We start from the raw sequence: 26,289 nt of genomic DNA, 5'->3' as shown, positions 1-26,289 counted from the left end.
GAAGTGGGGGGTTGGTACCCACTGACCAGAGAAAGACAGACGGATGCTCTTAAAAATGTTCTGCTCAAACTTTATTCTGTCTCAGAAGAACAAAGCCTTTTTCAAGGAGGTTGTGTTTCCCTTTCCACTATGCACTTGCTGACAGGGAGCACTCTCTCAGGCTCCAGAGACAAAGGATTAAGAAATCTTTCATGTCTAATTTTGGTTCAATGTCTGTTATGACTCCCTGGCTCTATACCAGGATTTCCTTTGACTTCTGAAGCACAAGTACATATTAAACAAAAACTTAGTTTTAAAAGGAAAACTATTGAACTTTTTATGTCAAAATGAAGATATTTGTTCCATGAATTTAAACTTCATCTAGCATCTAACATCTTCATCAAATAATTACACCAAATAAAACTGTTCTATGCCCTTTTGCTGCATTTACAGTGAAAACATTCAAAAGCAAAGACAACCGTGGATGTGCTATAATAGAATTATAGCAAATGAAGGGTTAATACTGAACAGCTGGTTTTCTGCCCATTTTCTGGAGCCAAGTTCTCTCCTGTTTAAACACCTCTGTTGTACTGCTCTTCCACAGGAGCAGCAGGGCAACTGCAAGCCCTGATCTCTGCTTTGGGTGGCCGAGCCTTGTATGACCACAACACACAGAGACACCCTCTAGTTACACGGGAGACAAGAAACCCTAAGGCATCTCCTTCTGGGGCAAAAAGGATCCAGTTCTTCTTGTATTACATAAACCACGTTATTGATTTCCTTACTATATACAGTTGTTGTACTAAGGGGCATGGTTTAGTGGGTAGATGATTGGACTGGATGATCTTGGAGGTCTTTGCCAACCTTGGTGATTCTATGATTCATTTAGTTAATAACACGACATAGCGAACTGTCCCAGAGCTGAGCATCACAAAGCCTCAGGGGTGTCTCAGGTACCAAACACAGGGAGAAAGCATAAAAAAATGACAACTTCTGAGTCCGTAATTATAACCAGCATCACTATGGATGTGCACAGTGGAAGGAGAGAACAAACTGAGGTCACCCAGGAAACTTCGATGCTGGCGTTCCTTCGCCTCCAAGCATCTGACTTTGCAGCTTTAATAACGTTCCTGTCATGAAAGGATTTTGTGTAATTTTTACATAGATTACGGGTTTCTGTCTATTGGCATACTCCCACAGAATTCTCTGAGTGCAGTTTAAAAACAGCAAACCTTGCCTCTGCTGGAAGCAGCTGCCTTAACTAGAAGGGCATTTCACTGCAATTATTACTTCCGCTCCGAAGGATATAGAAGCCTCATTTCGATTCTGTGAGATGCACAGAGATGACAGCACTGCTTAATGTATCTATCAAGTTCCTAACTTGATCATGATTGAATGGGGAATGACGAATCTGACCTTTCTTTTAAATCACCATTACAGAGTTTTAATGGGTTTCTCGAAAGTTATCGTTATTAACATGAGGATTACTGGATTGAAATCAGCCCATTAAAGCCTTCACCACAATGCATGCACCACAATGGTACCTGCAAAGAAGCTGCTGAGCCATCAAGAACTGTCTTCTACCTAAAAAAAGGCAAGAGCCAAGCAAATGCATGGACAAGTTGAGACAGGGATAACAAGAGTTATCAATTGTTTTATTGAGAGTGGTGGAGGTAGGGAATTAAATGGGTCAGAATTCATGCAGGGGGGTGAAGGTACTTCACAGTGCGTTCCATGGTTAATACAAATAAGCTGATCTTCTGCATCTTCCACACTAGGCTTGCTTGTGGTGGGGATCAGCTGTGCGGTGCGGGGCATCAACCTGTTCCACATGCTGTGAGCCTGCAGCTATCAGCACACGAGATCACACAGCTACATATTATTATTAACGTCAGATTTGCAGGCAAGGTTGGCGTGCAACACCGGGGAACAAATCCCTAGGCCACCATTAACCTCAGCAGTAATTGAATCATTTTGAAGATGCCTCTATTATTTCTAAATCAGGAGTGAATGCACTGTTCAGTTATTTAGAAGTTCAGCCCATGCTCTGCTGGTCCTCAGCACATGCTGTGTATGCATGGCTTTTTCTCAGTGGAGGGAAAACTACAGCAGTGTTTCTGAAAGGTGCCTTCTTAGCCAGGAAGAGGTACAACACACAGAGCAGTGATAAATACCTCCTGTGTTGAGCTGGCCCATAAGCACGCCTCAGTCCCAGCCAGCAGTGACCATGTATGGGTTTAAGACAAGTGTTTGTGCTTTGTCCTTTCCAGATGAAGAAGTGACTGGCTTCTATGCTACCCCAGCTTTTCCCACTAACCTCCCAGCCTTCCTCTTTACTAGGTTTAACATGCTAAATGCCACCCTATGAGCTAAATACCACCTAGAGAAATCAGTGCATAACTAAGTTCCTGATAAGTGCAATTGGCTACAAAGAGCAAAGGCATTCTTACAGGGAGGATTCCGTTTTTTTCTACCGTGGAACAGTTTCCAGCTGTTATTGCCATTTCTTGTTATCAGGAAATACCCACCTCATTTACAAAGAGACAACCAACATACACAATTCTGCAGATAGGTCAACCTGAAAAACCATAAGTGGTAACACTGGGCATTGGGCAAGTGCAGTTCGCTATGTACTACACTTTGTGCACTGACTGGATACGTGTGATGTTGGTAAAGACATCAAAACTTACTAAAACTTGAGTATACCAGGACCTGAGGAGTACCATGCCAACAGCCACCTGCTATCTGCCCCAGCATCCAGCCTGTTACCTGGTGTTTGGCCAAAGCCAGCAGAGCCAATTACCATGGAGCACTCTCTTAGGAATGGAGAAGCTGCAGTGAGACACAAAACCTGGCTGCTCCACAATGACTGCCAACAGTTTTCCTGTAGAGAAGGCAGCTATCTGCCCCCACTCCCTCCAGCACTGCTCTGTCTGTGGTTCTGCTGCTTCTGGGAACTCACAGCTGAGATCTTTTGAATGAGTGGACCCACATCTGAAAACGTGTATCTGGTTGTGCAAGGAGAAGAGATATCGTGGTGTGAGGATGGGCACACAGAAAGGCTCTCAGAAGGTTCTGCCCAAGAAGGAACCTTCTCCTGGGAGACTGCAAAACACTGTACTGTTATGAAAACACAGATTCTCATGGTGGTCTTTAATGAAACATTTACATGCAGATTCTTTCATTATATGCTGACTGCACTGCGTGCATTACATTTTTATACATCCTTAATAAATGTCCCAATGCTGCGTTTCATCTAGCTCGATCCAACATGCAGAAAATAAAGATCCCTGTTGCACAGAATCCCATCATTTATAGAAAAGCTTTCTGGTAATCATCTCTTCTCCGCACGAGCCATCAGACTTCACATCACAGCTGATCACACACCTTGCAGCCTCCCTGCAACATGCTTTTGGCACGAGACAAGGTGCCACTGGTGTGATGCAGAGTGCTTGGCAGGAGGAGCAGGGGAACAAGAGAGGTGCTGAGAAGCTTCAGAGCCTCCGGCCATCACCCAGGGTATTCTGCATCACCCTACTGCTCTTCCCAGCCCAACAGCCAGGGCTGTGCTGGCACAAAAAGTGCTGCTGGTATTTGCCTGACCCTCTGAGAAACTACGTGCAAAGGAAGTTAAATACCAGTAAGGAAAAAGAGTGTTTGCTCAGGATGACAAAACCAAGAAGGTTACTGGATTAGGGGGATCAATCTGTCTCCATAGCATCCGGTGATATTTCAGATGACACTGAGAAGCCATTTCCACTATTCCAGAGATGCTCTTTTTGGTCCGTGATTGCAGATTGCAACTTCAGAGCTGTCAAATACAGCTGCCCCATCTCTCAGTGCCTACATCAGCTCACCTTTATGGTACAAAAGCTGTATGCAGGACAGCAAAATGCTACAACAACAGCATTCTGCTCTGTCATCCTGAATCCAGCCCCAGGCTTTGGACTGGGGATGTCTCTCTCTCCCTATACATCTGCATTCCTATGGTTCTCAAGGCAGAAGTCACCATTTGCTGCAGAAAACACAGTTGAAAGGCCTAGGACATTGTGTTTATTATGTTCTGTAAATTCAGAATATTTACTGCAAGGTGCCAACAAAAGGAATTTCATTTCATTGCTTATTTCCCTGAGTCAATGCCCACATCCGAAGGATCTCGCGCTGAGCCCTCCTGGAAACCCACTGGAGACACATCCTCTCCTGTCAACAGTAGCCCTGGAAACAGCAGTTGGTAAAAGGCCATGAAGTAAACGGCAAATTAATAGCAGTTTTTAGCATAAGAGAAATACCAAAGATGCTTACGCTTGAATGAGAGGATGCAGATTTGAAAACACACATCTGGCTGTACAAGGAGAAAAGATATCATGGTGCAAGGATGGGCGCACAGAAAGGCCCTCAGGAAGGATTCTGCCCAATCTTTCCCTGGGAGTCTACAAGGGCATTTTTTTGTCTGACCTGTCACCCATTTACTCTGCTGCTCTATGGATCACAAATAATCAGCTCCAAGTATTGAGGTACAATAGAACACATTTGTCAACCACCAGTTTTCAAAGGAGCATGGGCTCTACACTGCCACAGACACCGTAGGATCATTGCAGTTGGAAGGGACCCTGAAAGGCACCATCTGTTCCAACCCCCCCTGCACTGAACAGGGACACCTACAGCTCCATCAGTGCTTAGAGCCTCATCCAGCCTGACCTGGAATGTCTCCAGGGATGGGGCATTCACCACCCCCCTGGGCAACCCGTTCCTTTGCTTCACTCTCCTTATTGTCAAAGACACCATCAGATGCAGGGGCTGGACACTTTCAAGGACATCTCCCCTCCCTCTCTGCATGGTACAAAGAAAGCTGTCTGAGCAGATGACTGCACCATTGTGGAGCACTTTTTCCACTGCTACTGGCATCGCTGCAGGTTGCAAGCACTTGGTCCAGAGCTTTCACCAAAGTCATATGAATTTTGAAATACAATGACTCTGCAGCCTTGGCCAAGGATTTCAACTGCATTCCCCAAGCATTGTGCTTACTGTGCTAAAAAGCACCTGCAAAGCATATATTTGTGATATTTACTTTATGAAATTAAAAGTACAGAGAGAAGAAAAAAAAAATCAGTTTCTTTCTGCTACTCCTTCGTTTGCATAAGCAGCCAATTGTAAATGTCAGACACCAGTGGTGCATTAGAAATGGATCAGGCTGAAAAAGACCCTGTCCTGATGTCCAGAGCCCAGTCTGCTACCAGCTCCAAGCTTGTTCTAGTTTCACAGACAACATCCTACATTAGGTCCACCCACAGCAATGCCTAATATTGCCATTGCAACTCCAGCAGCCTGGGTGCAGAGTTCTCACCCTGTGCTAAGTTTTGGGCTGCGTCCCTTTGCTTCACTTAGCTCTGTCCAGGATCAAATGGGCGAACAGGGAATTCTGAGGGATCCGAGCTCATTAGAAGAGCAGGTGGGGATGTCTGCAGCTGAATAAGCAGGTTGCTTTGGGAATAGCATGAAACAGATGTCCTATCTTCGCACTCTCTGAGCATTTTCTTCAAATAAATTGCAAGTGCGGGGTTTAAGGCTGACTCTGTCATTTATCTTTTTAGCAGCTCTTCTTCTGTTTTTGTCTGTCTGCTTTCCTTAAGGGTCGCAAGTCTCTCCTGTGAAAGGATGACTTTAGGAGCTAGAGAGCAAAAAAGGGTTTTTTTCATTGAGCAAGGGAAAGGAAGAGTTCTCTGCTGGATGAGTTTACAGAAATTTCAGGTGGAGTAATGGGAGGTGCTCTGCACACAGTATGGGCACATGCACAAACAGCATGGCAGCTCATTGCAGAAAGTCACCTCCTAGGATTTACTCGGGGGATTTCCCTTTGGGATAGTTCCCCAGCAACATCTGGTGTTCGGGTTGGGAAGAGGCAGCTGTTTTACATAGACTGTGCTTGTGGCTTGTTTCATTGATATGGCAATGCACTTCATATCAAACTGAAGGGACAGTGATTGCATACCCAAGTCCTGGGAAATACACAGGCAGATCCAGAACGATTAACAGAGAGATGACAAAAACATGCTCACTGATGGAGAGAATAACATGAAGAGATGCACACATGGAAGCAAGAGAGACTTGATTCTTCCTCATTCATAAAGATTGCACTTTGAAAGACCGAAGCACCCAGACTCCTATACAGACTTATATACACAGGCAGAGTTTGGGTGTCTCCTTTTTGGGGACTCAGTATCTAGCAGAGGACAGCTCATCAGCATCTGCTCCCCATCTAAAAGCAGCTCAAGGAGGTTCCTTTCAGGCAACAAGTCTCTTTTTGCAAAGTCCAGTGTTTATATATCTAAAAACACATCGCCCAGGCAACGTACAAGGGACAGAAACAGAAAATAAACTTCTAAGATAAACTACGAGAAAAAAAGCCTACTGTCTTTGCTTATGATTGAGAACATATCCTCCAGTGATGTAGGAGTGCCATTTACTGTCTACTTTACTGCCTGTGCTGCTGGAACAACCCTTCCTATGTGCAATGCTCTTAATAACGTGCATAACTCAGAACTGTGCAAAGGAAGCTTCCAAAAATCCTGCATGGGGAATTAGTTCAAGCTTCAAGACAACGAGGCAATAATTCAACAGTTCCATCATCACTAACAGAAGTTAATGCAAAATAAATTCCATGGGAGTTTGCAAAAATGTCAGATGACAATAATACCTTGGTGAGGCAGAGCACATTTTATGCACCCTGCTCATTAGCTGCTAAGCCTGTCTGCCTGCATGGCTGTTCCCTCTCATTTAAATTAATCACATTCTACATTATGAAGAAACAAGCTGAGCCCTTTAGTACATAAAACATTTTAAATGGTGTTATTTTAAAATTTATTTTGAACGTTTGCAATTGCACATCTATTTGTACACTTGCACTCAGTCCTTCTCTTACCGTACAGTTTGCATCCAACCAAAGGTTGGTTCACACCAGTCAGTGTCAGGAGCCACATGCCGACCAAGAAAAGAAAACAGCACAGTCTTATTCTGCATGGCAATTAATTTTAAACTCTGAGTTACAGAGCGGCTGTTTGGCATGATTAGATTTGTCAGACTAATTCACAGAAAGCTCATATCTCACCTCTTCAAACCTAAGAAAGAAATATGTGGTTTTCCATCTATGAAGAAGTTCCATATAAACATGTGGAAGAACTTCTTTATGGTAAGGGTGATGGAGCACTGGAACAGGCTGCCCAGAGAGGTTGTGGAGTCTCCTTCTATGGAGATATTCAAGATCCACCTGGACCCGTGTGTCTTATTGTAGGGTATCTGCCTTAGCAGGGGGTTGGACTCAATGATCTCTTGAGTTCCCTTCCAACCCCTGCCATTCTGTGATTCTGTGAGTCGGAGCCCAGTTAGGTTTGATATGCAACCTAGTTCCAATACTAGGAACCCAGAAAGTCTGTGTTCAGTCTAGGCCACAGATATCACAACTACCTCAAAACAACGATGGGTGCTGAAGCTCCTCCACAAGTTGGTCTGGAGTAATAAGTATTTAAAGAACAAAAAACGTCCTTTGCAAATCAGTGAACCAATCCTCCCATCTACCAGTCCTGTCTACCAATTCCCTCTCATGAGCCGAGTGTTAATCTTCAAAAGAAATTCAAGTTTTTCCTTCCTTCTCTATAGAAGGACACTCCTGCTAGCTGGAAGCCTTCTCCAAATTGCCACACAAAGTGCAATCAGCCCCAGTTTAGGCCCACCTGCTCCTGAACCAAACAACTCTTCTTAGATATAAGGAAAAAATCTTTTACAGTGAGGGTGGCGAGGCACTGGGACAGGTTACCTAGTGATGTGGTGGATGCCCTGTCCCCAGAGACTTTCAAGGCCAGGCTGGATCAGGCGCCGGGCAACCTGATCTAGCTGTGGTGTCCCTGTGCACTGCAGGAAGCTGGGCTAGATAGCCCTCAGAGGACCCTTCCATCTCTAAGGATTCAGTGGTTCTATGATTCTCCCTGGTGCTCAGCCCCAGTCAATCAGCAGACAACAGCATACAACGTCCAGACGGCCCTAACATGACTTTTGAACTACAGTACTACTTCGAGTACCAGCCAGACACAAAGCATATCTGCAAACACAGATCCTCCGGCTGCTGAAATTATTAAAAGCAGGAGATAAACACACAACGAATTTCACAGCTCTAACAGTCTTCTGAAATTTGGAAAACACAGCAGGTAATGCCATTCTGCCCACTTAGCTCAGGCACCTGCGGGCAGCAGTGATTGAGGTTGGTACAAGGGCAGCAGGTCCCAGTGCTAAATGGGCAGAATGGCATCCCCAGCAGTTTTTTCTCCCTCATTCATTATGGGTGAATTTTTAGAGTCACCACATAACCCTGCCCACCCTTCCCCGCAGGGATATCGTTATCGAGCCGTTTGTCAGCAGAATATCCTCACATTTTACAATATCACCCTTAAACGCAGCAGCCGCACAGGACAGTGCTGGAGGTTATTGATTCCGAACCACTGACACAGCAGAGCATCCCCAGCAGGAGGGATGCCCAAGGTCAAACGCCTTCTTAAAATACACATTTGGCTACTGGGAGTTTCATTGGGTTCCATACACCATCAGGTATCGACGGGCAGCGCTATTTATAATCAGCCTGTACAGTGCTGACAGTCTTTTTATTTAATGAGATTTGGGTTTGGTTGTCAGTGTCAGGTATTCTGAGTTAGCAAAACGCCGTGACCTCTCCCACACTAAAAATGAAACTGTATACAAAGATGGTCCTAAAAGCCCGGCAGTAGCAACAGCTCCCGGAAACAGCACGTATCTATTTAGGTAATACAAACAAGATGTCAAATCTTTAAAAGCATCCTTAAAAGCTAAACAAAGTGCCAAACCATCCATAAGTGCCCGTGTACCACAGAGCAGTAGAGAGCTCCATCCGTCATTCAGTCCCAGTAAAATAAATAACAAGTTATGCAGGAGTAAAACGTGCATTACTGCAGCAGGGACATCAATTCGCCTTGAATCAGAGCGATGCACTGAACAGGTTGCCCAAGGAGGCTGTGGATGCCCCATCCCTGGAGGCATTCAAGGCCAGGCTGGATGTGGCTCTGGGCAGCATGGTCTGCTGGTTGGCGACCCTGCACATAGCAGGGGGGTTGAAACTAGAAGAGCACTGTGGTCCTTTTCAACCCAGGCCATTCTATGATTCTATGAATCGAGACATCCAAGAATTATAGCTCTGTCTCTTCCTGTGTTTCCTGAAGGAGAAGAGTTCCCCAAGGCACAACCTTGCACAGAGGGCTCAGGTGCTCACCTGACCTTTAAGTTCTCCTATACCATATGCAGGGGGAAAAAGAGCAAATCCCAACCACCAAGAAAAAAAAAAAAAAAGGGAAAAAAGAATCAGGAAATTTAAGCTTATAACTTCAGGCCACGATATATTTAGCAGTTCCCTAGCGTGCTGCAATGTTCTTAATTGCTGTTGTCGGAACATATGCAGGAGAAGTAGCTGCTGTTTTAGGAAATGAAAGCCCTTTGCATACAGTTTGGGGCACAATTGCCATTAGGCCGATGAGGGAAGTGGAGGCTGTGGGGGTCAGACAGCATGATGCATGCACCCATATTCATACCCATCCTATTGCATCACAGCACTTTGACTTGCAAGTGAGCAGTCTTCACTGACATAACATGTAATGTACGGGGGAAGAACAGACACAGAGTTATCACGAGGCAAGATTAAAACTCTTCACTTGATCTGTATTGATTTTCTTTCTGCAGCAGTATCTGCCTGAGCATACATCTTCCCGTTTCCACCCCGCTGCTGGGCAGGAGGGGACACGCAGCGTACATCACATGGCAGAGAAACAGCTGCTGGCATCCCTGAGTGGGCACAAATTACTCACCTCTCACCAGGGGACCAGGCTGAAGCCAGAAGCCAGCTTTCAGCGTGCCAAAGCCAAATGCTGCCAAACTATAGCCTTGTCTGCTCTACTTGCAGCTAGGCCTATCTCACATGACCCTGCACACTGCCATGGGCAGTTGGTTGGACTTGATCTTCAAGGTCTTTTCCAACCTGAGCAATTCTATGATTCTATGATTCTAAAGCATGATGCAGCCACACTGTGGGCTTGCACCCAGATAAAACAGAGCTGGGAGCATCTCCCACACCACCAACCCATTCCCAGGCCTCCTGACTGACTCTCCAAAGCAGTGGATGATATGAAAGCAGAAGGGTGGTGACACACTGAACAGGTTGCCCAAGGAGGTTGTGGATGCCCCATCCCTGGAGGCATTCAAGGCCAGGCTGGATGTGGCTCTGGGCAGCCTGGTCTGCTGGTTGGCGACCCTGCACATAGCAAGGGGTTGGAACTGATGGCCATTGTGGTCCTTTTCAACCCAGGCCATTCTATGATTCTATGATTCTTCTCAACCTTGTTAGCCTTTGCCAAGCATCATTTCAGCCTCAGCACTGCAGATGTTTAACAGGTCCACACTAAAAGTCTTTGAACCTTGCAATCAATACAAGCAAGCCACCGCACAGAATTTACCATTATCCATGTTACGCTTCGTTAAATGTTAGTTTTACAGCATTTAGGTGTGTAACATTGCTGAACTGGTTGTTTCATCATCAGCTCCAAATAGCCATGCAAGACTGACTGCAAGCAAAGCTCCAAGTCACTCAGTTTTTGACCTAGAACATCAGTTTGTCCACTGCCAAGCTTCCCACCTGTGGGCTATGAGAAAGGACACTGTAAAACTCTTGAAACTGTAAATATATACATTTTAAAGTGTATCAGCTCCCCGGAGCAGGGAGATGGAAGTGCTGGGACACAGCAGCGCTCCTTTGATGCCCATACGATCCTCAAGCTGACTGAGTTACACAGATTTGCAGCGGTATGAATGTGCACTCTTGACAAATTCATAATCAATGCTGCTTCTCGGCTTCTCTTTCATGATCCATGGGCTTAAATGTGAAACAGCAACTCCTGATCTATTCCTGCCGCGCCGGGATAGCAGGCAGTGCCTCAGCTCACAGTCATTGTACTGCACAGGCTAAACCACGAGGACTGATAGCAAACCATCACTCTCCTACTGCTGCTAACAGCATTATTTATCTTTAGGACAAGTGTAATATTTCAGTACAAATGGTTTTATGTACTAGTATTCCCCCATTTCTATGGCCTTGGGTCACAAGCCTATATTTTCACTTGCAGAGACAACAGCTAGTAATGAAGAAAAATATTGTACATTCATTACAAAGGGGGAAAATGTATGTTCAGCATTCTCGTGGTTCCTTCGTGCTCTGGTTAAAGGTTGGGCTCGCCTCTTCATTCTTGTCTCCCTTAATTTATTAAATCCTCTGCCTCTATAAAATTAACAGCAAGCTTTTGGAGTAGATAAAACATATTTCTGAAAACAACTGTCACACTGCACAAAGAATCAGTACGATTTAAAATTAAAATGCATACTCTTTTAAAGAGATCAGCTGCAGATCAGCTGCACCACCCACCCCTTGAGATGCACCATGGCCACCAGCTTTAGGCGGGGACCTCCATGCTGCACCCCCATCGGGATGAAGGAAATTTGCCCAAGTGTTTTGGAAATTGCCATTCACTTCTGCTTGTTGCAAGAGCCAAGATGACATTCCAGCAAACTGGAGCCGTGACAACACTGGGGCATACCACTCCTTTTGGGGGCAGCGTGGCAGCCTTCAGAAGCATTCCTGTTTAAGAGCAGGCATCAGAACATTAGACCAGGTCTGTAGGCAGGTAGTAAGTGCCAAAACATAGAATATTGCCACTTTCACCTCAGCAATCCATTTCACAGAGTTAACACTTACCCAGTACCAACTCCCCAGGTCATCGTTCACTTCTCAAGTCAACAAATGAGTACTGCTAAGTTTTAAGGGAAATCCTTCAGTTGCTACAAACACCACGGCCAGCAAAGGACATATGTTCAGGTTTGGAGGGCCGCACTGCACAAAGTGATCAGAACTGCCTCTGCAATCACATCACCTGGCGTTTCACAGTGCCCCCTCAAGCAGCATTAGCAAAGGCATTCAGAGCATTCTCCTCACTGGTATTCTGTTTCTCTCCATCCTTCAGTTTTACTTTGAGCAGTGAAACCTCAGTGGCTGCACTGGCTGGGAAGCGGTCACTTTGACCTCGCAGCTAAAGCATCGTGCAACACAACACGTTTGTCCTTAACCATCAGCAGGATAAATAGTTGATAGGCTGAAAATCATACAGCAAATAAACAGACTTATCCTACAGGATGGAGGGAATGGAGAGCGTTCTTGGTTTTCCAAGGCCCAGCAGCCTCTGCCAATTGGTTTGGCACAAAGCCTTCCTCCAGCACAGCCACTCTCTCAGCACTGAGGCAGGAAAGGAGAAAGAAAGCAATAAGCCCTCCTCTGCAAAGTTTTGTTTGTCTGAGCACCAACAAAACACAGATGGCCCTTTCTCTGAGTGAAGACCATTTAGCACCTGGAAAACACTAAGCTGGGAGGAGAGACCAGAAGGCAAACGGGAGAAATACGTTTGTACTGACACTTTGCTTTGCAAACTGAGCTGTACCCCTTTAATCAGCAGCAAATGTTCCTGGACGCAGCAGTACTGTGTGCCAAGCAAGTGTAGCTGTCAAACAGAGGAAGGCACTTCTTTGTGTAAAGAAAGAAATACTTTGCACTGACTTAAAAAAAAAAAAAAAAAAGTGCCTGTTAGAGCTTTTAAAATAGAGGAAAAAGTTGTTAATAGTGTTAATAAGGCTGGTTGGCACCTGCCTCTTTGCCAAAATCGTTTTGAAGGAATAGGGATGAAGGCAGGAGGGGATCAGAGTCGTTTCCAGGATGGCAGTTCAAAAAGCAGTACTTCTGTGAGCAGCATTCCCAAGGGAAGGGCATCGGGGACACCCACTCATCTGCAAATGGTACCCTGGAAAATGAATCCATGTCGTGTACTAAAACACAAACCAAGGACAAATGAACTGCAGCTCCGGAGTGAAACCCATCCAGATTCACCCAGTGCCTTTACCAAGCAGGTCCACAGGCTTGTCTGCCAGTGCAGTAACACTTCCCGTCTGATAGATTCCCCACCTAATGCAGCAAAGCATCCGGTGAGCTACAGACCAACAGGAAATGACTTTATGTTCTCATCAGCAGAGAAGAACCTGGTCCAGGCTGTGCCTTATTTGTGTAAAGACATCGGTTACATCCCCACTCCCTCATCGAGTCGTTCTGAGCTGGATAAATTAGTTACACAGGAGGGAACAGGGATGGGAGATTGCAGATCGATCCCACAGACTGCCTGAAGGCCTTTGAAAATCTGAGCTTCAAAATGAGGGAAACTTCCTTTTGAACTCCTCTAAGCAGGTTTTTAATTACGAAGTTCCGATCACTGCACTTCACCCAGAACACTTCCTTGTCTTTTGGTACAACACAGTTGCATCTTTTTGTAATTCAAACCAGCACAACAGCTGCATCCTTTTGATAAATACTTAATTGTCCTACCATGCACCACTCTATATGGTTATTTATGGGAGCGCCTACGAAGTGCAACTGTTTCTGACCTAGACGATTAGATTTCTACTGCTTATTGACCAAACTTTGCTACGAGGTAAAGGGGGAGAAAATCCACTTAAAGCAGAAGTATATCAAATGGCATTAGTTCAGGAGCTTACCTAGTGCGTTCTGCTTTTATTGGGACAGCTCTGGCACTTCCTTTCAATACACATTACCATTTTTACCTTAGTTAAAGGTTTTGTAAACTCTGATTCCATTTCTGGGCCTCAGGTCTTTCGCAGCAGTCAGTAAAATGGGAATGCCCACCAATGCCCACCAATGCTGATGTCATTGGCCACCTTCAGCATCTGCTCGTCTTTATCACCAACCTGTGCCACCCATTCCTTTCAACAACAAGACATGTCAAATTAAACTTTAAACCTAATAACTACACATGACAATTTCCATGTAATTTACCTGTTCCTCGAGCAATTGCGACAGACACACCAAACTGAGAATAGGAAATGCATCATTTTGAGATAATTTTCCAGTCATTTCTCCCCGTGAAATCCCAGTTTGTGAGACTCTGTCTGTAAAATGGCCATAGAAAGGCGGAGGGAATCAGGTCCTTTCTTTGAAGCGAATCTCCACCCAGCTAAACCAGAAGTACCTCTTCTGCTGGTTTAAATGCTGTGCAGACGTTTAGGTGATTAAAATAGAACAGAAGACATGTTCTGCTGTGCAGTTCTATCTTAGCCGAGACTCCAGTGGTATTTTTCCTGCCCTGTGGCCATCTTCATTCCTCTACAAAGAACGAAAGCCTATAGGGTGCATGTGAGCAGAGAACAACCCAGTGTTATTTTGGATCAGTTGCACAGCTCTCCTCTAATATCATGCTTTAATTATATAATTTTAGCTCCTCTTGTTCAGGCCACCAGAATTAAGGGCATAATTACATGAGAAGAAGAGATTACAAATGTGACCAATAGTTCACTCAGAAACCTGTTAGGGAACATATTTAATTGCTCCTAGATGAAAAACAATCTGTCTGCTTAATACTTCCTCCCGGTCCAAACGGATAGCACGAGATAATTAATTTCCAACTCTCACACTCACCCCAACTTACAGACTTGGCTGTTTACATGGCTCCTATGATGACAGAAAGCTTAAGTGCGGTAAACATGATTGCTTTTAGAATATGTTTTTGTACAATCTGCATTCAAAAAACCTCCCCTGATCTTTGGTACCCATGGGCCCTGCAGCCCCTCAGCACTCTGCAGCACAGCAGCAGCAGCAGAGATGCAGCAGCAGAGCCTGAGCAGCACACCTCCTGCTTCACTGCTGAGCCCTGACTTCCTCGCTTACATCCTTTCTGTTATTTCTGGAAAGCCTTCTAGGCTGGGTAATAGCAGCACACAGGCAAGCAGAGGCTATTTTAAGACATTTTCATTCTATCTCTCAGACAGAATTGCTTTCCCGTATAAAATGAGAATCATCTGGAAACTCCCCTCACAGAGAAGAGCTGTGGGATGCTGGAGAGGACCCAGCCTTGCTCTCCTGCCAAATTCTGGCATGTAAAAAAGCACAAAAGTCACAGTACCTGCTGTGGTAACAGGCTACAGGACATAGTTACCAGTGGTGCAAGTGTTCTGACTTCATTATCTGGACCCAAGAAGCTTTCACCCCATATTGCTGACCCTCGGACACAAGTCTTTGGAGTCTCTTCACATCATCCCCAGGCCAGAGTGCAGGAACAAAATCCTCCATCCCTTCACCAAAAGCACTGGACCAAAGCAGACAATGAGCTCTTCGACTGACAGCTGAGCACTGCAAAAGGATGCTGAGAGTCAATTATCTCATCAAGATCAAAGATAAAAACGTACCTGCACTTGTCTCGGCATCACTCAGTAGCAGACCAGATCACTGGGAACGTTATCAAAAGTCATCTGCTCTCCATTGTTCCCTTTTCCTGTTAATGTGGGGTTATTAGCAGGGAGAAGCTCGAGCACACGGTCACGTGGGCCTTTTATCTTTGGAGAGGAAGAACTTCAAAGGGCTGAGGAATGCTTGTCAGATCATATGAAGTAGTCATTTTTGGTTCTTGTTGAGGGAAACACAGTATCTTCCCTTACCCTGAAAATTTCTCCAAAATGACCTTAGAGCAGAGCGCTTATTGCACACTACTTTCACAACAACCTCAATTTTGCTGGACACAGGAAAGTTATTACTTAACATAAGCACATCTCAAGGTTTATGAAGGTCGCATACTCTGTCAAGGTACCAACATAGCCTTTGTCTCTGCAGTAAAGCATCTGCAGTGCATGGAGATCACCGCTGCACGTCTATAGGGCCAAGCCCAAGAGTCCCCACCTCTCCCTGCTGGCACACGCCAACAGCAGCAGCTTCCCCTGCAGATTAATTGCATGCCACACCTATCCTGTGCACTTGTTATGAATCACTTCAGCATGCTTTCCACAGCCTAATAAAATCGTGGCAGCAACTCATCCGTGCACAAATGACCTGTCAAGGTCCTCAGGTGCCTGATCCCTTTCCTCTGCCACCACACTCAGTCAGGCCCTGATGTGCAATCACCAGGCAGACCCGCACCGCAGACAGCTTAATTACAGCCACATGCTATTGGGGTCAACGCGGAATTTAGAGACTGAACCCCAGGTAACATATGGCATCATTTATGATTACAGAAGTATAACGGAGTCTTTCTGTCTTTCTCCCTGTCTGCCCAGTTATGTGCATGACTGCAAACCATGCGGAATGCATCAAGTGGAAACAGCCCTCTCCAGTCAAGATTATCCATCAATCATCATCAGTGGGCTGATGGTTGGACTAGATATCTTAGAGGACTAATTTTCCAAATCTTCCCTTCCAACTCTGAGGATTCTATGATTCTAAAATCTGAGAGAAAGTGGGAAAGAATGGAAAATGACGGGACAGCATGAGAGAAGTTGGGAGGTGTTGGAAAAGCATGGGAAAATTTGGTAAAAGTTGGGAAAGCAAGGGAAGAAATGGGAAAGGTTGGGAAAGCAAAGAAAAACTTGGGAAAGGATGAGAAAATTTGAGAAAAATTGGGAAAAACTGGAAAAAAAAGGTGGGAAAGCAAGGGAAAAGGAAGCAGAAGTCAAACAAAAGTTGGGAAAGCATAAAAAAATAGGGGGAAAGTGGGAAAGCAAGGGAAAAGTTGGGATAGCACTGGAAAAAAAATGGGAAAGCATGCATGGAAAAACATGGGAAAAGGTGGGAAAATAAGGAAAACATGGAGAAATTTGGGAAAACGTTGGAAAAGGTGGAAGAAGTAGAGAAAAGATGGGAAGAAGTGGCAACCTTAATGATTTTATTCTATGATCAAACCCTCAGGCTGGGGACGGGCTGGCCAGGCTCCCCATGGGGTGCAGCAAGGGGATTACTGGTCCTCCTCGATGTTCTCTGGTTGCATACTGAGTGGATGTTTTCCTGCATGGAAACTAACAGTAATGTGCTAACTTGCAGCTTTGCTCCTCCAGCGAAGCTGTCTTCATGTCTTCACATGCTGATCCTGACAGGTAAGACGCTAACGATTTATACAGTTCTCTTCCTATACTGTACAAAAGTTCAATAGAACTTTTTCTATCGTGCATTGTGAATATATATATATATTCTTTTAATGTATTCAGATGAAAAGCTGTTGAACTTTTGCTCTCCTTCCAGCCCTACAGATCTGTTGGCTGTTCCCTGGCACACAGGGGTGATTCCACGTGCACCAACAGATGCTTTTGCAGGGAGCTGATGGACAGCAGAGTTGAGAGGCAGCTAAGAGAGAGGACAGATGGAATTATGGTTCAGTGAAACAGAAAGTGAACCACAAACACTGACATTTAGAGGTCCTTATGCTATTTGTGACTTCTTGTTCCCTTGGAGAGCAGTCCTCTTCCCTTGGTATGGAAGATCTGTCTTTGCAGATGGCACCACGCAGAGCAGAAGGGCTCCAAGAAGCAGTGTTTGCATTACGCATATTCAAAACAACATAAAAGAAAGCATACCCAGAGCAATTACTGTATTGTTACACAATGATAAGAGTCAGCCTTCAGCCCTAGCCAATTGCTATTCCTCCTCTTCATGCCCTTCCTACAAACCTGGCCACACACACCTGGAAGTTCATCATCGCCATTCCCACTTCCTATGGAGACATGCAATCACTCAGCCTGAGCATCAGTGGCTCCAGCACTGGTTCCTCACATCTGAGAACAGCTCGCTTCTGTTAGCCACTACTGCCACTTCAGCTTTTAATTGTCCATGACTACACATGCTAACCCTCAGCTAAGCTACTGTTAGAGCACATCACTTGGATGCTGCAGGAAAAAAGCACAGGAGGACAATACAACCTCCAGTTAATGTTTAGTGGGCTACCAGCAGTCCTAGCAACATATTGCAGCCCTGAAATACCCAATGCAAAACTCCAAGATCTTTAGTGAGAAGCCAAAGCGATGTTCTGAAATGGCCGTAACAGGCTTCAAAATTAAAACACAAGAGAAAGTATAGGAGTCACAACAGAAATAAAAGAACACATTGCTTCAACACCAGCGTAAAGTGAGAACATACAAAAATAAAATTGGGCTGTGAGTGGAGATCTATCATCTGCTGAAATCAAAGGAGAAACCTTATTCAAGACAGCATTCATCTTGTGCTTAAACACAGGCATGTGTTGGGGTTCCAGCCTGAAGCAAGGGGTTAATTCTCCAATTATTTCACAGGCTTAGAGCTACACATTTTTCCCCAGGAAACGCAGTGTTACTGTGAAGCCCATCCACCCATCCTACTTCATAATTCATACTAAATAAAAAGTGAATTCTCTCCTTTGTCTAAACAGTTTGCTTTGGCTCAGCCAGGAGCGGCAATTAGCAAGACAGCCTCCCTGAACACATTTGATCTGCTACAGAGCTTCCTGCTGCGTACCAGAAGAACAAAACTGATTTCACACAATCCATGGGGTTTACGTTGGCTGGATGTGCTATAATTAAAACGACCTTCTCTATTTTTTTCCCCTCATTTTCCTGAGGGCTTTTGTTTATATGCTTGATTTTTGTGGGGAGGCACACACGTGCCTCATTTAGCAGCTTTGCTGGTTTATTCTGCTCTTTACCGGTTCCCTTTGTAGTGTTCACTGTTTGTAGTTTGGTGCAGGAATTGAGAACCGAGGTTCGTTTTATTAGTAAGAGTTCCCATGGAAACACTTCCATGTTTCTCAGTGTGCTCTTCCTGGGATTTTCAAGGTTGCGTAGGGTGAGTTCTGGTTCTTTTTAAGTAGGAACGTGCAGCAGCCTGTGAACACATCCCCTTCAGTAGGGGGAGAGAAACATTTTTAGATCGTTTCCTCTCTCATGAAGTCTAATGCCTGCGCAAACAGAGCAGCTCAACAGCCCCACGCCACAGACAGACATTTCCATCGCCCTACCAACAGACCTGGCCCTATTCTGGACAGCCATTTCAAAACCAAAAGCATGTGCTTTCCTTTCACCCTCTGACCTTTACTTTGAAACCATGAGCGATGCTATGGTTTAACAGTGCTCGGTGCACTCACCCATGTCAAGATGCCCTCGTGTTCACTAAGGATTTTCAAAGCTTCTTGAAAAAAAAGATGCCATCATCCCTCTCCAGCTGAGGCGCTCAGGTGCAGACAGCACCACTGTTCGTGGACAAACCCTACCCTTAGCAGTTTGAAAGAGCAATGCTTAAAAAACTTTCTTTCTCACACGGTCTCTCTTGGGCCATGCACACAGGTTTGTTACGTAGAAAATGGGTCATGCTGCTAGTGGCAGTAATGGAGCAGCGGGTTGGCCTGCACTAAATCCTGGCAGGGCAGGCCTTCATCCCCCCTTCTCTACACCCTCCTTTCCAGAGTCCGGACATGGCTTCCAAAGTCTTTTTTTTCCTTCATTTTTTTCATATGAAAACTTATAAGTAAGTTTTTTTTTATTTTATTTTATTTTACTTCCACCCATTCATAGCAGTGTGGAAAAAGAAATAAACAACAGCACACCGAGCAAACTTCAGCACCCAGACCTCGGGGCCAAGGCGGCTGCCTTGAAGGGAGAATTATGACAAGTTTTTATTCAAGTGGAGAGTAATTGCCGTGTTCTGACATATTAAATGATTCGTTATGATTATTTCGGCACTTCATGAGCCAGGTATTCAGGAAGCTGCTCAGCAATGAAGGCCCTGGGGCGCTTCTCATTGGCTGTACTACAGGAGTTACCAACATATGGATAAGGCTGGAGCCACTCAGTGCCCCCGGAGACCCCACTAAACACCAGGCTATCTTCAGACCCTCCCCCCATCACCTCTTTTTTTCAAAGGAAAGAAAAAAATAACCCACACAGCCGGAGAAAAGAATATATAAGTCTAGTGGGAAGTGTGCACAGGGAGGACGGGAACTGCAAAGGTCATGTTGAATAGGGCTTGTAATTCTTTGGTCAACACGTTTATAAGAGAAGTGGGAAGTGCAGCTGCAGCCCCAAAACGTCCAAAGTGATGCTGTGAATATGATCATGGTAGTGGTGAAATAGCTGAAAGGACAAGGCTCCCATCACCTTCTGGAAATAAAAGCAAAAATATTAGTTGCCCTTTCCTTCTTTTACTGTATGAATCAGATAGCATTTGCCAGAGCTAACAACCTATATCTCACAGTTCACTTCTGGGCCACACTGTAGGTGCAAGGAAGTGCTGTAACTGTGATGCAGCCCAGCAAGCACCTCCTGGATGGTTGATTTAACAACACAGTCTTTACGTATTTAATCCAGGCAGGGCTGTTATCGAGTCAGCTGTTCTTACCTTCAGGTTTCTGGGACCATCCATGGCTGGGGTCCCCAGGCACACGGCTCGCCCAAGCACGAAAAAGAGGAATCTGGAGATACAAAGACATCTTGGCATTATATACCTGGCAGCTGTTATCATTACCGTGTTCTGCAAGATTTCAAACTAGACAGTCTCACTGAGATATTCGCTCCCCCCTGTCCCCCCTCCCCTTATCTCTGGTTGAGCCAGAGATAACATGTCAAAATGGTGAGATTACAGGACACACGGAAAGTCCACAGCACTCTTGGGAGGTTGGGGCAGCACAGAGCTGGGTGCCACCCCCGAGGTGCAGAGACTGTTAGAGCTGGCTTCCAGCCTACACCTGAAGTATTAAAAAGGGCATGTTGGCTTGGCACCATGTTCATAAACATGTCCATCAACTGCAACCTTTGGGGAACAGGTTCTACTGAAACCACTCACTTGCAGAAAAACAAACTGCCGTTCTTTGCTTTCTGACTATTATGCAAAACAGCTTTTTTCCACCACAAAAAGTAAAATCCACTTGCTATATATCTGCCATGCAAGTGCTACTTAAAATCCACACGTATAGGGAATTTTATAGCTCATTCATGCTCAGCTCAGGAGCTGAGCACGGCCCTGTAACAACATGTGCATGTTTTTTACTGAAGCAGTTAAGCTAAAAAGCAACAGAACGAGGAACCCATGAGGCTTGGTGTGACTACATCTTACCGAGAAGCACCTGCATGAGCAGAGAGCAGGAAAACACAGACAGAGGTTTCCAACTGCTACAGCGATGGTCACTCATCAGTGCAGGCTACTGGACCCCACAACAGCACTGATCCTCTTCTCTGTGCACAGCCCACATCTTCCCCCCAGTACTCTGTATTTTTAGGAGCTCTCACAGGATTCAATAGCTTCAAGATACTGACTGCCATTCTCTGCTTTCTGGCACGAGCAGCAAAAGGCAACCCTCTGCTGGCACATACAGGGCAAGAGGGAGGCAGCTCCTAGGGCAGAAGAGCAGCAGGTGCGGGAGGCCCTCATCCCCCCAGCACTACCAGCACTCTTTGTGTCTCTTACCTGGGAGAAAGGCCCCTGGAGCTCCACGTTGCCCATCCTCGCTCAAAGCAGCCCTGCACAAGAATGGGGCTAGAACAACCATGAGCAGATACCCCAGGGCTGCCCTTGTAGCACAGCTAGGACTTCAAGGGACTAGCAGCATAGCTACAGCATTTAGCTCAAAAGGTACAAGCAAGTCCATGGAGCTGGGATTACTGGATACAGCTGGAGAGAAGGTGAACAAAAACCCACCACATGCAGCTGATTTCTCAGTCAAGCAGTAACGTTTCAGAAAGCTCCTTCAAAGCACTCCAAGAGCTAAGTATGTCCCGGCTTTGGTCATTAAAGGAGAGCAAACAATGGTGAGATTCTATAATTTATTACCGTTGCTAAGATGAACACAGATACTTGATTACCCAGTCGTATGCGGAACTGTAAAAAAATAGTTTAATACAGTATCAAAATTTACACAAGTATAGTGTCAAAAGACCAGTGTCCCTCAGCTCTGCCCCTGCACATACATACTGCAGGCACAAGTACATGGTTTACATTTTTCATACATATATATAGATACATAGGAATACAACAATTTAAGTTTTACTATGCAAACGATAGGTATGGGAGAAAACAATGTGTAAAGACAGCAGACAGCTGCTGGACCTGGGTGATATATGTGAGAAATTATGCAAGAGGGTAATGGTTTGAAATGTAAGACCAACGGCACGTCCAACTGAAGCAGACGGAGCAAACAGGAGTTCTGTTGGGAGATCAGCGCTGGGTCGGAGGCCTTATATTGAATGGTACCAAGCAAAAATAACAACAGAAACCAGTCTAATTGCTGCTGCGAACTAACACGGTTGGGTTTTTTTTGGTTTTTTGTTTTTTTCTGAAGACAGCAGATTTTTACATCATACTCCTACACAACAAAAGATTGTACAGCAACGGAGCTACATTCCACCGCAAACAGCTCACAAACACAGCATGTTGCAAGCTCAGAGAAAACAGATTCTGACAGACTCAAACCTTCGGAACCAAGAAGAAACCAGAAACCCAGGAATTGTTGCATTCCTAATTTTTTTTTTCTTTAATTTTTATTATTTTTTTATGCTTGGCTACGGTAAAAAGTTAAGCAACAGCGGTCACAAGCCTGTTGCACACTCATACATGAAACTATTGTTGCTTTTAGATATACACAAAATACCTATCATTGCAGTTTGATACACACAACTAGTATACATAGAGGTAAAAAATAAACTAAGCACATCTAGGTCATCTTCTGGTCAAACCTCGGGTGGTCTGAACGTGAGCTTTCTGCCTCATAATAATGAAAGACATGCTCCAAGTATAATAAAACCTTCTTCTCTCAAAGAACGCTACGGTAGCGAGAAAAGCTTCATTATGATGCAGTACAATCTTTTAAATTCCTATTCTTATAGACTCTTGTCAAATAAACCAGCATGTTTCTAAATTAAGCAGTAGAAATTAGCATCCTGACAACTGGAAAATACTTTCTGAAAAAAACACTCTGATGGAAATTCTGATTGGAGACCTGTAACGGCGATGCCTCCTCGGTGCTCTGTTCGTTACAGGGCTGTGAACGTCAGACACATCTTCAGAAGATTCGCATCAAAGTAAATTGAACAGAAAGCTATCTTCACTTTCATTTAGAAAGAAATCGTGTTTCACTACAAGTACTGTAGTTATGCTACACTACTGGCTGGTTAGGAGACATTATGGTCTTTTAGCACCTCCAAAGGCAGGTATTCTACCAAAGCAAATAATAATAATCAGCCGTAAATTGCTTAAGCACCATTAGCTGATACCTTATAGACTGAAGTGTGAGTTGCTAAGAAATGACTTTGTCAAAACTGTGGGGACCAAAGGCACAACAGCTCATCAGTGTCTCTCCAGTCTGGTGAAAAACTGGCAAATCTAGTGGAAAATGTGTTCAGACTTCCTAGAGACTCACTGTAACTGACCAAAATAATGACTCCTTTCATGTAACCGCTGCAAAATCCCTATCGCCTTTTAGTTAAGAATGGAAATATCTCAGTGCGTCTAAATGCGGTGCTGAAGGGACGGCGCGGCAGCAGCCAGCATACTGAGACAGCGGTCTGTGGGTCACTGCAAAGCCAGCTCCTCGGACAGACCTCCCAGCACCACCTCGAGGAGCTCCCAGCGCAGCCCACGCAGTGCAAAAGGGCACCCATCGTCAGCCAGGATGGTGCTGAGGACACCGCCAGTTCTCTGTCTCTCGCCAGCAGTCCAATTCTTTCTCTTCAGGCAGAGGATGTGCTTGAGGCCTTTTACATCGGTCCTTTGTATTGGTTTCCTGACAAATGTTGCCTAATTCCAGGGCACGACCCTGCAGCATCTCCAAGTTTCCTCCACACAACCTAAAGGGAGGGATGGAAAGAGAGACCATTAGCACCAGCTGGGACGGACTAGTGCTCATGTAGGCATGCATCGTGACACGCCGCACATTCCTTACACAGACCATGCAGCTCAGGAAAGGACAGAGGGGAGGGACATGGAACAGGAAAAGAGTGCTTCCCAGGAGATACAACGTTCCTTCCCAACACGGAGAGCACATGCCTCTAAGAATGGTTAGAAATGGAGACGAATGGACCAGCACGTGCATCACCAGGGCTCTTTATGCTTCGGACACAAGGCTGAGGGCATTTACAGGCCTCTAATGACATTTCATTCCGGCACTTCCCACGCCATGTCTCTTGAAGAACACAATTCAGAAGCACAGACCTCACTCCTGCAGAGTCTAAACATGTCCAGTTAAAGAAGCACAGAGAAATTCACCTCATTTCTCTTTTCAAAGACTTTACTTGTTCTCTTAAAATCAAGCAGGGATTTAAGTGTTTGCTTTCATTCGTTCTTCCCTGAGCTCAGAGGAATCATGCATGCAGTCACTGCCCGTGTGTTATGTTGAAACACAGTGAAATCTACCCATTGGTTATTATTTTTCTTAGCAAGGACTAGATGTTAGAAAGATTTCCTTCCTCCTGCTCACATCTGCTCCCTTCCATGACTGCATAACATCCATGTTGCACTGATGGAACTAAAAACGCAGAGAAAGTGTAGCAAAAAGCATTCATTCAGGAACATGTTTGATGATGAGTTATAATGAGATGAGCCAACGAGAAGCAGGGGAACCCACAGTGAGCATCACGTCCCCAGGCACAGCCAGGGACCACCAGGAGAAGAGTGGTGATTACTACTGCACTGCGTGGTGCAATTCAATATTCTTTCTGTTTAGTAATCATTACCAACTAGCAACCAGCTAATGTATAGCTACTATTAAGCTGCTCATTAATCTCTGGAGCAACAGCGGTATGTCTTGAGAAAGGCTTTTCCACTGTCATTATTTATTATTTGTGCTTAAATCCCAGGAGTGAGCTGGCAATGAGTAAACACAGAGAAGCTGGATCCTACAATGTTAACATCCTGAAAAGACATGAGCCCTGGCTTCTACAATCAACAACCACGGACAGAACTGCCCCAAGGTCTTTGTGCAGGAGATGGCAAAATAACCCTTCTATGGCTGGATGTGATCAGACAAGTGCTTCTTTCAGGTATTTGGTTGTTGATGTTCCTAACTTCTTACCAAGAGGCAAGGCCGCTCCAATGCCTTTTGTCAGAAGGCACACTGTACAGATATGCCTTTCAACAATTGTTCTGGTCAATAAACATTAGACACTATTTACCGGGCAGCTCCTGCTGACACAATAATAAGTGAAAAGATGACACTTCTCAAAGTCCTTCATTTCCAGCTGAACAAATGACCCCTGATTGCTAGGAAGGAACACATGCATACAAGACAGCCCTGCAAAGCTGACATCCTAAGCAGAACTGACAAGGTGTGGTCAAAAGAAATATTCATGCCATATTTCTGGGTAGAAAACAAACTGTGATCAGAAACCACTTGTGCATACGCATACAGCAAAACAGCAACGTGGGTCTCCAAGGCATCACAGTCATTCTGTTTGCCTCCTTTTCAGAAACTCGTGGCAATACAGGCTGCAGTTTGTCGTCAAACTCTCCTTTGGTGCTGGCATTTGTACAGCTCTTTGCTCAGCCATGGCAGCTGCACATCCTGCTGCCTCCTGCACACACAGTTGTTCAGCCCTCTGCATTTGCATCTAAGTTCACCCTCTTCTCAGCTCACGAGTTCAGCACTGACTTGTCATGCAGCACTGATGAAATTGGGTTTTGCTTGCAAGCACTCAAGAGTCGATGTAATACCTGAGCATTCTTGAATGCAGTTTAAATACTTACAGCAGAACAAAAGGTCCAAAGACGTGGTTCAACATTTCGGCATAAGCCCTCACCAAATAAAGGATAGCTAGGAGGCTCACAGTAACATCGCGGCAATTCATTTCTAGCTTCCTTCCAACACACAGAAGCAAAAGGAGGGAGAATCCCCCTCCCTGGAAGTCGGGCAGAAGCCTGCCCCCTAAATGTGGGTGGCATTTCACGTGCAGCGTGAAATACTGGTGGAGCTCTGTGGGCTCTGAGATCCCCTGCCCTGCTCCCCCACAGACCACACACGGCATCCCCACCTTCCCTGTGGCTCCCAGTGAACGTGTTGCAGCCCTCCAAGCAAAACTTACCGGTGATCAGGGGAAACTCATCAAGAAAACCATCAAGAAAATCATCAAGAAAACCACCTGCCCTCTCTAGACTTAATGCAAACATTCCTGAGCTTTGAAATTACCTCCACGCTCACTGAGAATGTGATAAAGTGCCTCTAAAGCTGCTGTTACGTATTGCTACAGTCTCCTAAGACAATGCAAGCATATAAATACAAAGCAAAAACATTCTCAAACATATTTTGGATGAAATGGCATGAATACCATATTCCCACCTCCATTATCTTGGTAAAATGTTGGTGAAGAACCATACAACAAGAGTTCTGTATCCAAATTGCTTGATTGGTACCAATCAAGACTAGGCAC

General features: G+C 45.0%; 1 protein-coding gene and 1 long non-coding RNA gene across 7 annotated transcripts in view; both read right to left on the bottom strand.

Moving 5' to 3' along the window:
• Window positions 1–16,505: 16,505 nt before the first annotated feature.
• On the bottom strand, window positions 16,506–21,587 carry LOC121110466. Its single transcript, XR_005858953.1, has 3 exons — window positions 21,341–21,587; window positions 20,276–20,348; window positions 16,506–20,037 (listed from the first exon to the last, which is right to left on the bottom strand). It is a non-coding gene; the product is annotated as an uncharacterized LOC121110466 (long non-coding RNA).
• A 95-nt stretch (window positions 21,588–21,682) lies between these two features.
• Window positions 21,683–26,289, bottom strand: part of CCDC85A (coiled-coil domain containing 85A) — a 67,876-nt gene continuing 63,269 nt past the window's right edge. For 4 of the 6 annotated variants that reach the window (XM_040698496.2, XM_015283315.4, XM_015283316.3 and 1 more), the window contains one exon: window positions 21,683–23,715. In XM_040698496.2, the coding sequence (XP_040554430.1) occupies window positions 23,626–23,715 (90 nt within the window). In that variant the 3' untranslated portion in view covers window positions 21,683–23,625. The remainder of the gene's footprint in view (window positions 23,716–26,289) is intronic. The other 2 variants (XM_015283318.4, XM_015283319.4) reach the window with 2 other exon arrangements.

This window comes from Gallus gallus, chromosome 3 (genome assembly GCF_016699485.2).
Source record: "Gallus gallus isolate bGalGal1 chromosome 3, bGalGal1.mat.broiler.GRCg7b, whole genome shotgun sequence".
Taxonomy (NCBI): domain Eukaryota; kingdom Metazoa; phylum Chordata; class Aves; order Galliformes; family Phasianidae; genus Gallus; species Gallus gallus.
The sequence above is the reverse complement of the archived record's forward strand: the minus strand, read 5'-3'. Positions and strand labels throughout refer to the sequence as shown.